Genomic DNA, 16,188 nt, shown 5'->3' on the forward strand with positions numbered 1-16,188 from the left:
GCTTATTGTGTGCAAGTCATTGTGTTAGTGCTGGGATGAGAGGGTTCTCCCCCCTTGGTTCCCCCCCAACTCGGCTTATAGTCAATAACAAATACTTTCCAAATTGAATGACCTAATTTACTGGTTGATGTATAGCCTGTTGAGTTTTATTTAATATCCTTTAGATCGTTTATACTTTTGGACATATTTACCTGTATGAATTTCCAATCATTCCCTTCTTAAAATGCAAAAAAAAAAGAGAAAAATAGCCCATTTCTAGTTTTTTTTTAGCTAGAATTGTAATCAGCAACTTACTTTTTACTGTCCTTAGTTCTTCTCCCAGTTCTGATATTCAGAACACTTGTTGACAGCAAAAGCAGAAAGAGAAATAAGGCAAAAGTAGGAGATATTTTAACTTGCTTTCAAAATTAATGTGAAACACTTATTTTAAAAAATTATTTATTTTATTTTATTTTATTTTTTTGGCCAGAACACAGATTTTTATTTTTAAGTATTATACATACATTTATAAGTGCACATGGTGTATTTTATGTACAATGAATTAAGTAGCTGGTAAAGGACCAATATGCCTACTGGAAAATAATTTTCTACAAGGGTAAAAAAGGTGTGGAGAACAGCAGATCAACTTAGGAGACTAAAACTATACATGGATACAGACAGTGGATACAACTTTTCATCACCAGAACTGCACCCTCACCCTCTCCTCCTGCCTAGATGGTTACAAGGCAGAAAGCTCTTGTCAAGGGTGAACTCCCAGGTGTTGGTTGCATAGACTGTGAAGGGAGAAGGAAAGAACAGCAGATGAATGGGTCCCTTGGAAGCTGGCTACAGCCTTGCCATGAGCCCCATGTTGTAGCCCCCAAGTTGCAACGTCCTGATCACTGGAGTGATGAACCCCATCCTGCTGACTTCTGGTGAACTCAAGCCCCTTGCTTCACAAGAACATCAGAAAGATCCTCCGTTCCTTCCAGCTTTAGATTCTTTTCATTGGTTAAATGTAGGAGACAGGCAAAGGCCAGGGGTACAGAGAGGTTCTGAGCCATGACGGGCAGCAGGCGCTTCTGCAGGTCCCAGGTGAGCTTGCTCAGCATCTTCCCATCAGTCACCTCTGCCAGATCCCCCTTTTGTCCAGTCTCACTGTGGTGCTTTGCCTCCGCATCCACTTGTGTGGAAGAGTCTGTCAGCAAACTCCACATGCTCTGCTTCAACTTCTTCATGTCCATCTTTTTGGCAGTCTTGGCATAATGAATTTCAATTTTATTTACCTTTTTAGGCCCAGCTACCAGGTTTGATTCCCCACATCGAGTGATGTCTGATCCATGGGTGTCAGGCGAGTCATCGTTCTCTTGTGTTGTCTTAGGTGAATGGCAAGGATAAGCTGAGAGGTCAGAGGTCCCAAATGGTCCCTCAAATAAGTCACCTGATTCTTCATAATCACTGTTAGCAGCCTGTAATCCAGGGCAGAAGTTGGATGTATCATTAGGGTTATTATAGTCGTAGTCTCCAATTTCTTCATAATGTTCGGTCCCTGCTCTCTGGCCATGGGCTACTGTAAGGATCTTGGTGCCTGGTTTGAGGTGCAGCTGAACCAGATTATCAGTCTCAATAGTGGAAATCTGTAGGAAGAGTGGTAGCTCTCCAGGTCTGGTTCTCCAAAGTAGACTTGGTCAGGATAGTAGCAGCCTTTGCTTCTCCAAAATACACATCAAAGTCGATGTCATCGTCAAAGTCAATTTCAAATTCTTTCTTTGTGCTCTTTCTATTCTCTGATTTCAAGGCAGCATCTTGTTTCAGTCGGGGTCTGAAGCGCCAGTGCTCTGGTCCAGCCCAAATCGACATGGTGCGTGGACTAAAATAGGAATATTCTCCAGGTTTCATGGATAGAAGAGGGCACATGGTACTAATGTCTCCATCCCTGAGGGGAATCATTTCTTTCTGGCAGCTCTGACTGGCAGGGCTCCCTCCAGCTCCTTAACTCTGCCTGATCCTCACAAATGGTGTGGTCCAGTTCGTCGTTGGCATCAAAGTCGTCCTCCAGAGGCCCACTGGGGAAGTTCCCACCATCACTGTCCTCTTCCTCAGCATTGATGTCAAATACCTGATCATTCTTCTTGAACTTGTCCACCATGGCTGACACAGACTCATTGTGTGTTTCACTGTCCCATTTAGTGAATTGGAACCCGGCCAGGGAAGGGCAGATCTGGCGGTCTTCTGCACACTGCTGCAAGAGTGCTTTTAAATCTGTCATTTCTACACAACCTAAATCTGGCATTTCAGGAGGTCCTCCACTGGAGAGGGTCTGGACATCAGAAGGAAAAAGCAGCTCGCTTCTATAGTCATGACAGTGGAGGGTGGAGAGGAATATCCCTGCTGTGCTGCACTCATCAAACGAGGCTGCTGTCTTCTGAAACGGGATCAGTCTCACACTTCGATCTGCCTCAGAGACGTTGAGGTTGCTTATATTCTGCTCAATGGTTTTGTGTGAGTGCTTCTTCTTGGGCTTTGGAGCCTTTTTAGTTGTTCCTGTTTCAGTCGCACTTCCATCTGCATCATGGCTTTCTGACTCTTCCGGAGATGGTGCTTCTTTGCCCACCCCCCCAAGAACTCTGTACACATCAGCATGGACAGCATCCACATGCACAGCGTAGATCTTGGTGCTGGCATCCAGAGTGCCTGCAGCCACTTTAAAGTTGGTCAGTTCAGTGTCTTTCTGTTTAAGAATCTCTGACATGAAATCAATCAAGTGCAAGCCAAAAGCATTCTTGGTAGTGATTTTATTTTCAGTGGATAGTTTGATACAGGTGGAATAATGCTCTGTAATCTGTGTGTTTGTAAATTTCGGAGTTGTAGCTGAAAAGTCAATATTCCGACTGGAGGGGGAGGCCAGCAGACGGGGTGAGTCTGTGCTGAACTGCAGGTCAAAAGCCCGGGATCGCCTTCTTTGCAGACGCTCCTTTTCATCATCGTTCTGAGGGAAGTCTTCAAGAACCGGGGTGCCAGGAGTGTTGAGAGGCGCCTTCTTAGGTGGAGGAATTGAGAACACCCGTTTTGATGGTGAGGCACTGAGAGGGTGTCCACGGGTCTCTGAGCACGGAAGTTCCATCTTTCCAGTCGCCTCTCTAAAAGTTATTGATTTTAGAGAGAAAGAGGAAGGGGGAGGAGGGACAGAGAGAGAAAAAAAAACATTGCTTTGTTGTTCTACGTCTCTGTGCCTTCCTTGGTTGCTTCTTGTATGTCCCATGACTGCACGTTGAACCTGCAACCCTGACACATCCTGATGAGGGTCTAACCACCTGAGCTACACACTTTTGACACACTTTTAATCTCACAAAATACAGTTGACCCTTGTGTCACATGGAGGTTAGGGGTGTGTTGATATTGGCAGTTGAAAATCTCCTTATAACTTTCGACTCCCTACCAAAACTTAACTACAGATAGCCTACTGTTGAACGGAAACCTTACTTATAACATAGTCAATTAAGACACATTTTGTATGTTATATACTGGATTATTATAAAGTAAGCTAGAGAAAAGGAAATGTTAAGAATATCATAAGGAAGACAACATACATTTACAGTATTGTATGAATTTATTGAAAAAATATGGCCCTGGCCAGTGTGGCTCAGTGGGTTCGGTGTTGTCCCATGAAACGAAAGGTCACTAGTTCAGTTCCTGGTCAGGGCACATGCCTGGGTTTGGGCCATGCGAGAGGTAACCAACTGATCAGTGTTTCTTCCCTCACTCTTCAAAGTTTCTCCGCTTTATCCTTCCATTCCTCTTTCTCTAAAAATCAGTAAAATCTTTAAAAAGTTTTTTTTTGTATAAGTAGACTTGTGCACTTCAAACCCCGTGTTGCTAAAGAATCAACTGTAGTTTCAAGAACAAACAAAATTCCCCACACAGAAACCCCATTCAGTTTTGCTAAATGTCACTTTATAGCACAAGGGTCTAATCCAGGATTACATTTTCACCCAGTTGTCTTGTCTGATATACTTCACTTTATAATAGTTTCTCAGTCTTTGAGTTTCATGCCCTTGACCTATCTGAAGACTACAGGGCAGTCATTTTATAAACTTGGGTTTGTCCAATGCATTTTGGGTAGGAATATCACAGTGTTCTTATTGTGTTCTGTTGGGTTGGACACGATGTTTGTCCTGGGACTGGTGTTAACTTTGATCACCTGGTTAAGATGGTGTGTGCCTTGTTTTCCTTTGTTGATGAGTATTTTGTGTGGCAATACTTTGGGATAATGAAAATACCTTTTTTTTGGAATCAAGGAATCTCTGAGGCTGGGTATTTTTTTGTTTTTAATTTTTAGGATAGTGCATGGACTTCACAATTCCTTTATAGTTGTTGTCTAAGTCCTGAAATGGTGATGTTTTTCTGAGATTTGAATATGAAAACTGTTAAGAATTAGATTAAATTTTACAGTGAGTGATGTGGTTTGAAGGAACATGGGGAATTAAGAACAGTCAGATCTGGATTAGATACTATTTAATAATTTTGTGGTCTTGGGCAATTTACACCATATGTCCAAGTTACCAAAGTTATGTTTTTATGTGGAAAAAAGGTGTACTTGGTAAATTGTGTCAGGTAAATGCCACTCTTTTAATAAACAAACACACCAAGATACTAAGTTAATTTCTTTGGTGTCATTCAGAAGACAGATGATGATCATTAATAACCATAAATATGGTCAATGAATTAGCTTGAACATGCTTTCTGAGGTAGCTACTAAATGGACATAATTAGAACAAATGGTAGTATGTTGAAAAATTTATGACAGTTGTAAATTCTGTCTCAAAATCTGAACCGATTATACTAAATGTATACTGACATTTTAGGGATAAGTTTTCTCTTCTGAAGAACAGATTAGCTTTTGGTATGCAGTAATTATAGGTTGAACATGGAGTTGTTTAAGTATGATTAATTTCAGAGGTAGAAAGATGACTCTTAAAAGATTGCCATAATATAGTATTGCATGATAATATAGATAATATTAATGCGACTGAGTCTTATTTAGGATGAAGTCAGCTGATTCAAGTATTAGATCCTTTTCATTTATTTTAGACATCAACATACGACAGTTTGTAACAATTTAGATGATGAATTGTAACCTATTCTTAGTACTGTTTTTTTTTTAAGATTTTATTTATGTTATTTTCAGAGAGGGGGAAGGGAGGGAGAAAGAGAGGGAGAGAAACATCAATGTGTGGTTCCCTCTCACACACCCCCTACTGGGGCTCTGGCCTGCAACCCAGGCATGTGCCCTGACTGGGAATCAAACCAGCGACTCTGTGGTTTGTAGACAGGCACTCAATCCACTGAGCCATACCAGCCGGGGCTTAGTACTTGTTTTGAAGAAATTATTTTATAAGTAGATTTGTTTTCTAAAGTTTGAGATTTCACTTCCTTTAGAATTAGATGATACTTGAAGTTACATTATACTTCTCACTGAAGATGTTTCTCTTAGTGTATATACAAGTATTTAAGACTGTGCTGGAGCCTGTAGTCATTAATTTTGTTGAAACTTGGCTTTACTAGCTTTTAATAAAATGAATTGGTAAATTTGAGTTTTACCTCATATACACAAAATAACCTGAGACTATGTCTCAAACAATGGACACAACTGGAAGACTGAAAAAACAAGGCAGAGATAGCTCGTTTTAAAATCTGGCCCAGAGAAAGACCATCCACAGCAGAGGAAAGTCACTGCAGTTTTTGGAGTAAAGGTCAAAAACTTAAGTTTGGATGGAAGATTTTCCTGTTAAAAGTATCCTCCTCCTCGTCTTAAGCCTGTCGAATAATCATAGAATTGAGTACCATTACCTTTCTTTAACACTGTCTGTAGCCTTTGATGAGTAATATCCTAGTGGTAGGTATTTTAGCTTATTTTGAAGATTTTCTCAGTTTTAGTTGATCCAAGTATCTGGAGTTTAGTGCTGATAGCTGTAGTACAAACATTGAGTTAGGAAAAGTACTGATTTTTGAAATCTTCATTTTTTATTTTTACTTTTTCATTACAAATGTTTTAATTACAGTTTACATTCAGTATTATTTTGTATTAGTTTCAGGTGGTTAAACATTCATATACCTTCAAAGTGTTCTAATATTTTCAGTATCCACCTGGTACCATACATAGTGATTTTTGCAATCTTGAGGTTTTTTTCATCATACTTTTGTAAATGTACAGGGTAGATTCTAAGGAAAAATAACAGATAACTTTAGCACTCTGCAGAAAATTGTGAAAATAAGTTTTTCTGAAGAAAATAAAATAATGGTCCTGGTGCCTTGATCAATTCAGATTCATTTCCTTTTAGCTGAGAGTGAGTCTGGGATCTTGAATTTTATGTTACTAAGTCAAACTGTTATTATTTTTTATTTTTTGTTTTGTTTGTTTGTTTGTTTTTAGAGAGAGAGGAAGGGAGAGAGAAAGAGAGGGAAAGAAACATCAGTGTGTGGTTGCTTCTCACACGCTCCCTCTGGGGACCTGGCCTATAACCCAGGCATGTACCCTGACTGGGAATCGAACCCTTTGGTTCATAGCCTGCACTCAATCCACTGAGCTACACCATCCAGGGCCAAAACTGTCATTTAAACCCAACTCTCACACTGTTTATCTGTTAAAGGGAATAAGTTTGTCTGTTTGTGCCTGTCAGCAATGTTTTGTGATATGTTACGTGTTCATTAGACAGTTGTTCTGTAACACATTCACATGTTTATCTTTGAGCCAAATCCTTTATTTTCTTTGTAGAACGTGACTGGTGTTGATATAAATCAGGTACTCCTCAACTCATCCATAATCTTTGTATCATGAACAAAAAAGATATATTTTAGCTTCAGTTTGTTTGCAATGAGGGACAATTAGTTTACTGTCTCATAAAGATTGCCTAGTGTTACAGCCTATGTACTATAAAATTATTTACCTTGGTTTGTTTGTTTTTTAACCCATCTTTGATTAGTATTGTGCATGAAAGAGGTAATTTGGAATTTGGAGATATGGATTCTAGTCCTTTGTTATAAAATTAACTGGGTGACCTTAGTAAGATAGCTAATCTTTCTAGGTTGGGCTTATTTATAAAATAATACAACAAAATGGTTGCACTAAAATATCTTAAGTGTCACAGGTTCGATTCCCAGTCAGGGTATATGCCTGGGTTGCAGGCCATGACCCCCAGCAACTGCACATTGATGTTTCTCTCTCTCTCTCTTTCTCCCTCCCATCCCTCTCTAAAAACAAATAAATAAAATCTTTAAAAAAATCTTACATTTTCTTCTTGATTAGATTGTACATTGTAAGTTTGAAATGGGAACATTTTTGTTGAAAACAGCATAATAGCACAAGGAAGAAAAGGTATGAATGTAATTAAAAAAAAAAAAAAACAACAGATCAGGGTTATGGTACCTCCCTCACTTACCAATCTGACCTAAAACTTAATTTGAAGCAGATGTGTGTTGAAAATTTAGTGATATTTTAGAGATCGACATAATAAAAATATTCAGAGCAACACCAGTTTTTTTGTTAAGAATGATGATAATGTGTGTGAACATCTTCAAGAGCTCTTTGGCTCACTTTAATTTTTGTTATTCTGCTGTTCAGTATTAACAACAAGGATCAGTAAATTCAAAGCAGAAATATGGGCAAATGAAAAAATTATGTGCAATTAGTGATTGGCATATGTTGAGGTAGAACAGACCAGTAAGGACACAGTGAAGCCTAATCCCTGAAATGGATCTCCAACCAGAAACACAAGAAGGTTTTAAAGAGTGGCTGGAGTCTGTTTTGAGAAAGATAAAAGAAGTCCATGCAGGTATCTATGAAACAATAGCTGACAAGGATAAAAGGTAAGGAAGTGAAACAGGGACAGGCCAATTAGTTCATCTTTGAAACTCATAAAGGAGGATTAAAATCACATTAGGGACACAAAAGATAAAAACTCAGAATGGAAGGATGAAGGAAATTGAAAGAAGACGACTCAGGTACCTGATGTAGTTTGTGTTCCTGGTGTGCTTTTCTCATGCCTTTCTCCACTGAGGGTCCTGTTTTGCCTTGTGAGTAGCTGCCTGTGTTCCTATTTCATGTGGTTCTAGCTACAATAGGCTTGGTTATGATAAGCTTGTGACACAAACTCCTAAAACTTTTGTGGAGAGAGTAGGAGGAAGATACAATAGTCTGTTGTGTCTGGGGTTACAGTACAGGTGTGCGGTCAACTTGAAGATGTTTGTGGCTGTCGCTTCTGTTTCTGGGCAGAAACCCATCTCATCTGCTCAAGTGAGGCAGGCCCACAGGTAGGGAGTAGAGATAGGGTTAGCTGTGTGTAGAGTCAGTGCAACCTTTAGACTGAATACTTAAAAATAAAAATAAAAATTCCCTTCCTTACCTGATATGGCTTGAATTGAGAATTTGTAGCCTCATAACCTGGCTAATTCATACCTTGTTCTTGAGAATGAAGGTCATTGTAAGGTGTGGTTCCTGGAGTTGGTGGAACTCAGAAGAATGTTGTAAAATTATAAAGCCAAATGTTGGTAAAAATACCAAAAAGTTGATAAGGTAGAGAGGAATTTGGAGGGGTAATGTGAAAAGGCTAATATTAAAAAGAAAATGGGAACTCCAATATGAGAATTTAGAATTACCTTTGCCCTGTGGGTGTTTGCTAGTATCACCAAATTGACTTGTGGTTTGCAGACCTTGTGACATGAGAGGCTCAGGAATCAAAGTTCAGCCCTGCCTGGATGGCTCAGTTGGTTAGAGCATCATCCCAATAAGCCAAGGTTGTGGGTTTGATCCCTGGTCAGGGTACATACAAGAATCAACCAATGAATGAGTAAATGGAATAACAAATTGATGTTTCCCTCTCTCTAAAACAAACAAATAAATAAAAATAAAATGTTCTGGTTAATGACAAAATAGCACACTACTTAAAAAAAGAAAAAAGAAATCAAAGTTGAAAACCTGCACAAAATTCAGGGGTTATATTGGAGACTCTTCTCATTAAGCTGGAAGTGCAAAAAAGGCACTTGAGAAGTAAACCAGCTTACATCCCTATTTGCGGTCTGGGTTAACATCTTCTTGGTAGTCCAAGGAGCCTGAAGCCTTGAACTGGGATTATGGTGATGCCAGGCAGGTAGTATTTCCAGGTACCTGGAGGAAACTACCTTCATAATGGGTCTCAAATTTAAAATAATTTATTAATGTAAAGTTGTCAGGACATAGTAAAAGATAATCGGGAATACATGGGATCGAGTATCATGAGTATGAGCAAGAACCACCTGAAACAACAGAAATATACCTACAAAACTTGAGATTTTTAAGTTATTAGAGACTATGAAACAATTATCCCTATTATGTTTAAAGACATTTGTCAAGCTAGAAATTCTTCAAGGAGTAGGAAATGATAAAATGTGACATAGCAACAAATAGAAATTCTAGAAATGGAAGTTATAAATGGAGTAAAAGTTCGGTAGGTGGTTTTAATAACAGAATAAGCAGAGGTGAAGAACTAGTGACCTAGAAGATAAGTTAGAAGATAAGGTAGAGTTTAGTTCAGAGAGAGGACTATACAAGAGATTTAAGGACTAACATGGAGTTAATCTGAGTCTCAGTAGGATAGGAGATAGAAAAGGGGGTGAGATAGTACCTGAAGAGTCAATCCTTGAGAATTTGCCACAACTGCATGTTAGTAATCCTTAGTCAAGAAGCCCAGAGAATGACAGACATACTGGATAAAAAGAAGTCTGTATCTAGACACACAATGAAATTAGAAAACCAAAGACAAAGAAAACATTTTTAAAAACGGGGGTTGGGGTGGGGGGGGGATTACCTTCAAAGTAGACTACAGATGAGTTCTGAATAGCAACAGTGGAAGCCAAAAGATAATGGAATAACCTCCATGTGCTGAAAGAAACTACTTGTAACCGTGACTGGTGTGGCTCAGTGGCTTGGGCATTGTTTCCGCAGTCCGAAAGATACCCTGTCTGTTTGGTTCCTGATTAGGACACATGCCTGCATTGTGGGCCAGGTCCCTGGTGGGGGGCTTCATGTGAGAGGAAACCGAGGCAACCTATTGATGTCTCTGTCCCTCTCTGCCTCCCTTCCCCTCTCTCTAAACATAATAAATAAAATCTTAAAAGTTATTGTCAACCTAGATTTCTATTTCAATGAAAATATCTTTCAAAAATAAGGAAAATTTTAGTAAATAACAGTTTGCCATAAGAAAGGGATTTAACTTCAAGCAGAAGAAAAGTCTAAGATGCAAGAAAGAATGAACAAAGAATGACATAAATGTGGTTAAATGAAAAATTGAGACAAAAATATTGCATTTCCAAATACAGAATTAAAATAAACGTAATAGAGAAGCTGCATAATTAAGAACCTGCATCTACATAATGATTACCAGAATTAAAAGAACAGACTGGAATAGAAAATTTTTGACCATTTATGCAAATATGTAGTTATTAGCAGACATCAATTTAGTATGGCTTACATGATGAGTCACCCAAGAAGAAATATGGAAACTATGAAAAGTGTTTCTGTAGTAAGCAGAGAAATTAAACAATTTTAGTGTAATGAGGTATTCATAGTGATTAGGTCATAGATTCAAAATGTTAGTGAGATTTATTTAGTATATATAAACTTTTCTGGTAGCTATTAAAAATTTTGGCATTATGTATGAAGATTTATAATGATGTTCATGCTATTTATTTCATATTTCAGTATTAAGAATTATAAAATATGGAAATAAAAAGGCAAAAGCTAACTTATTTACGAGGATGTTAAGAAAATTGTGTGATTCCATTTTGGTGCTAGATGATCATTGAGGGAAGGTCACTGCACCCATTGTGGGTTAGGCTCTTCGGAATTTTATTAATTTATCCTAAGAATCTGTGTCCCTGATGTCTCACATGCATGTTAACCTTAGCTTATCGCAAGGCTGTATTTCTATGTTCCTTTTCTCAGGGAATCTACCTTGCTACCCGCTTCCATATGGACACCCTTGTGCCAGTAATCTTTGGAGATTGGCAGTGAAGAATGCTCATGTGGAGTTGGATGGACCTTTGTATACTGGCTCGTGTTCCCTTAAGCTCTCTTTTCCCTTGGTTAACTCATTCTTCTACTATAGCTACCACCATGGTGGTTCAAGGGGGCATGAGAATTTATTCAACACAGATTAATCTCTATAGCAGTCCAAAAGTTTTTGTGATCATGAAAATGCTCTTTGTCTGTGAACCTCAATATAGTAACCACTAGGCACATGTGGCTGCTGAGCACTTGAAGCGTACCAGTGCTTCTGAGGAACGGAATTTTAAATTCTATTTAATCTTAACTAATTCAAGTCTAAATAGCTACATGTGGCTATTGGCTACCATATGGGATAGCACACATGGAGGAACACCCTTCCTGCTGGTCCTTGACTACTGATTTTCTGCCTTGGATGATTACCTTCTTCCTTATAAAGAGAGATGCCCTCTTCTCCCCACACCACTCCTCTCCCAAGGCAGCATCAGCTACAGTGGGGGAAGCAAGTACATTATATTACAAATGCAGAAACCAAAGTTGTTTTCTTATCTAACTAACATTGGCTTCAACATGTGAATTGTCTCAGTTCAATTGTTCTTTCATTTCTGTTTAAAAAGATTTCAGGAGGTCAAGTCATCCTTTTTGTATTTAATGTTTTATGGAGTACATGATCATTTTGGTCACTTTCCTTTTTGTTCCAAAGAACTATAACTGGTGAAGTTCAGAGGTACAAATCATGCTTACTTGCATTACTTATGAGTGCAGAGCTAAATATCCCATTCTAGTTCCTTTAAATTTTTTGTTTCATGGTCTCTCATGGGAGAATAATCACTAGATGTTTCTTTCTTTCTTGTCTATCCAACTCATTTGAACATGAGGGCGCTCATAAAAGGTCAGAAACTTTCACAGTAAATGGCTGATTTAATCTTGCTTCTCTGTTCATAGAAGGGGAGCCTGGGTGCCGCCCATTGGAGTTGCAGATTTTGTTAGTAGTCTGGGTAACCCACAACTGGCTTTCTTGGTGGCTGGTTCTGTGAGGACCAATGCCTCGTGCCTCAGAGGCTTACATCACTGGCCTGGTATGTCCTCTGGTGTTTGTTATCGCCACTGTGTGACGCAGTATTTTCTTTTTGGGAAAGGGCGAAGAGAGAGAGGCAGCAGTCAGTGAATGATGGGCATGGGGAAAATGTTTTATGAATAGTCTTGACTAAAGGGAAATAACAAATAACCTCTTGGGACTGGCAAAGAGCAGTTCAGCGAATTTGCTGTTGTGATCCAAACTTACCCATTTCTGCAGAGCAGAAAGCCCCAAACAGAATGTGCTGTTTTCTGTCAAGCCTGAGTGAACTTGGTGACCTCAAGGTTCTTGCCTTTGAAGATGCTTCCTGAAAAGTTCTGCTAATGGGATAGGACCTCTCATTGCTTGTGGCACCCCTGTGGGACTATTGGTGTGGCAGCTGTCTCCTGTTTCTTAACATTAAGTGTGAATGACATCATATCAGATTTATGACATTTTAAAGTGAGAAGTGGACATAGGTGTAAAATTGCCCTAGTGTTATGTTCTGGCTCTGATAGTGGATATATGACCTTGATAAGTCACTGCATTTGTAAATTGAGAACACTTTTTCTTTTGCTGGAGAATTAAAAGGAGAGTGAGGTCATTAAGAAATACAAACTTTCAGAAATAATGACAGCATTTTAAGCGAATGCTTTGATTGTGGAAAAGTAGTATGTATTTGTTGTCCATCTTGACCGAGCTACATTTTAATATAAATTTATTTATCCAAGAGAAAAGAATTAGGGAAAACGTTTTCTGATTTAATTACTTTCTTGCTTGATGCTTTTCCTGATGCTGTCTCCATTCAGAATAGAGATCTTGTTTTGAGAAACAAAATTACCTCTATTTGTTCATAGATAGATATATGGTGATAAGTGTCAGTTGGTTTTATTACCATTTTTATTAATCAACTTTCATTTCCTCAGTTATGTATACTTTATTATTTGTTGATGCCTAAATCTAGTCTAGCAGTTAATTTACGTGGTAATAGATAGAAGATATTTAACAGTTTTTTCCCAAGATTTTTAAAATTTATTTTTACAGATAAGTTTTTACTTTTTATTTTTTAAAGATTTTATTTATTTATTTATTTTTAGACAGGGGAAAGGAGGGAGAAAGAGAGGGAGAGAAACATCAAGCATAGTTGCCTCTCACTCGCCCCCCACCGGGGACCTGGCCCACAACCCAGGCACGTGCCCCAAGTGGGAATCAAACTGGCGACGCTCTGGTTCGCAGGCTGGCTCTCAATCCATTTAGCCACACCAGCCAGGGCTAGAGGTAAGTTTTTAGTAACCACAGATCATCCTATTTAATAGTAAGGAAAAGATTTAGGTCCTTTTTGATTTTAAAGATTTTATTTATTTTTAGACAGAGGGGAAGGGAGGGTGAAGGAGAGGAAGAGAAACATCGCTGTGTGGTTGCCTCTCCCTCGCCCCCTCCTGGTGACCTGGCCCACAACCCAGGAATGTGCCCTGACTGGGAATCCAACTGCCAACCTTTTGGTTCACAGGCCAGAACTCAGTCTACTGAGCCACATCAGCCAGGGCTAGGTACATTTTTAACCAAAGTAGTTTTCATATGTTCTCTGGGATATTGGGGCTTTAGTTAAGGGATACCAGATATTCAGTAAATTAATTATATACATAGGTATGTTTTTAGAATTTGCATTCAAATTTACAGTCTTTAATTTTTTAGCCATCCTTTCGTTTGATTACTTGATCTCTAGCTAAAACTAGAATTAATTCAACAAAATTAAAAGAGATAACTTTAACAAAAGATTTTATTTATTTATTTTTAGAGAGAGAGGAAGGGAGAAAGAGAGGGAGAGAAACATCAATGTGTGGTTGCCTCTTGCACATCCCCTTTGGGGACCTGGCCTGCAACCCAAGCATGTGCTCTGACTGGGAATTGAACCAGTGACCCTGTGGTTAACAGGCCAGTACCCAATCCACTGATCTACACCAGCCAGGGCAGAAAGAGATAACTTTTAACAGACATCTAATTTAGCACACTGATTGATGGGAAACAGTTTTTTAGCATGAGTGTTTTTAAAAATTTGCTTTAGGTTTTGCCTTAAGAATATTTTCATGAGGTGTTTTTGCTTTTACATTTTGAGAAAATATTCATAGCAAAATTTATCATTTTAACTATTTTTAAATGTATAGTTCCCTGGCATTAGTGCATTCTCGTTGTTGTGTGACCATTACCACTGTCCCTGGAACTTTTTCATAATCCCAGATTAAAACTCTATGTGTGTTAAACAATAACTCCCCATTATTCTCTCCCCTAAGTTTTTGGCAATTACCCTTCTACTTTCTGTCTCTATGAATTTCGTGTCTTATGTGAGTGGAATTATATAATATTTATCCTTTTGTATCTGGCTTATTTTACTTAGAATAATATTTTCTTATTATAGAATATTCTCAAGGTTCATGTATGTCATAGCATGTATGTCAGAACTTGATTTCTTGTTAATGCTGAATTCCATTGTGTATATATGTATGTTTATGTATGTGTATGCATATGAGGTCTGTCCAGAAAGTATACAGCCATGCAATATGAAACATAGAGACATATATTGAAGAAGATATAAGAAACATTGTACGTAGGACAATGATGCCTCAGTCCCCTTCAAAGTAGGCTCCTTGGGCATCTCACACAGTTCTCCAAATACATCAGCTGCACTTTCATATTTTTCTCAATCTCATCAAGGTTCTGAAATCTCTTCCTTTCAAAGATAATTTTAGTTGTGGGAAAGGCCAGAAATCTCTGGGCTGTAGCGGAGCTGAGTCACATGGGTGATTTGGTGATTTGATTTTGGCCAAAAAACTCTGCCTGAGATGTGAGGCATGAGCGGGCTCAGTGTCACAATGAGGCTTGCCCATCACCAGTTGCCCATAGCTGTGGCCCTCTGAATCATTTGAATAGTTTTTGTGGAACAATGTTTGAACTTGATGCAAAATTTGATGCAGATTCATTGCTCTACTTGCTCAGTCATCTTGATCAGCAGGGGACTTTTAACTTTTGCTCTGTTTCCTACCTGGGCCAGTTCACCCCTCCTTAGGCAACCTGGTGGCCCCCTGCTCCTGGGAGGTCACCATACTGATGCCGAACTTAGTGGGGACACTTGATCGGCATAGCACACTATAGCCCCGAACTCCTGGACTCAAGTGGTCCTCCTGCCTCCGCCTCCCAAGTAGCGGGGACTATAGGCACGTGCCACCATGCCCTGCTTTGCTCAGTCATTTTGAATGCGATGGCCACACAGTACACATGCTCACTCAATGGCATCTACTGCCCCCACTGATTAGTACAGTGAAGTCGTCATTGTTCACACATGTGTATTCCAGTCCACTCTCCTTGGCTTCCAGTTTACATGGATGTTTCACAAACTGTTCTCATTATGTTAACAACGGCTGGATGTTTTCCAGACAAACCTCATACATCACACTTTGTTTATCCATTTATATGACAGTGGACATTTGAGTTGTTCCCATCTTTTGGCTATTGTGAATAAGTCTATGAACATGGGTACACAAATATTGTTTGAATCCTTGCTTTTAGTTCTTTTGGGTATACACCCAGAAGTGGGATTTCTGTATCATGGTAATTCTGTTTAATTATTTTAGAAACTGCTATATGGTTTTCTACAGTGGGTGCATCATTTTACATTCCTAACAACAATGCACAGGGTTCCAGTTTTTCCACATTCTTGCCAACACTTGCTATTCAAAGATTATATGTTGTATTTTTATAGTGCTTGAAATTCAGCTGAGGGTTTTTGCTGATACCAAAGTATCAGAAAGTGTTTTTTAAAGAGAGTAATATGCTGTATTACAAAGAAGTCTTAGATGAACTTTGTCCTGCAACCCGTTTCCTTTATTTTTTAAAAACTATTTTATCTTTAGAGAGGGGGAGGGAGAAAGAGAGGGACAGAAACATCGATGGATTCTCTCTTGTACGTGACCTTGCCAGGGGACCAAACCTGCAACCCAGTCACGTGCCCACGCTGGAATCGAACTGGCAACCTTTTGGTTTGCAGGACAGTGCCCAGTCAACTGAGCCACACAAATCTGGGCACCATTTCCTTTTTGGTAAGAAAGAAGAAATTATC

General features: G+C 38.9%; 2 protein-coding genes across 2 annotated transcripts in view; one reads left to right on the forward strand and one right to left on the reverse strand.

Moving 5' to 3' along the window:
• LOC114500711 (general transcription factor II-I-like) overlaps positions 1-16,188 on the forward strand; it is a 162,765-nt gene that overhangs the window by 19,476 nt on the left and 127,101 nt on the right.
• Positions 511-12,024, reverse strand: LOC114510478 (condensin complex subunit 2-like). The gene is given in 4 exon segments (XM_036020844.1): positions 511-1,604; positions 1,606-1,948; positions 1,950-3,119; positions 12,021-12,024. Coding segments are annotated over 3 exon segments (2,181 nt in total). The 5' UTR covers positions 3,104-3,119; positions 12,021-12,024; the 3' UTR covers positions 511-920.

The sequence above is a fragment of the Phyllostomus discolor genome, chromosome 3, assembly GCF_004126475.2.
Source record: "Phyllostomus discolor isolate MPI-MPIP mPhyDis1 chromosome 3, mPhyDis1.pri.v3, whole genome shotgun sequence".
Taxonomy (NCBI): domain Eukaryota; kingdom Metazoa; phylum Chordata; class Mammalia; order Chiroptera; family Phyllostomidae; genus Phyllostomus; species Phyllostomus discolor.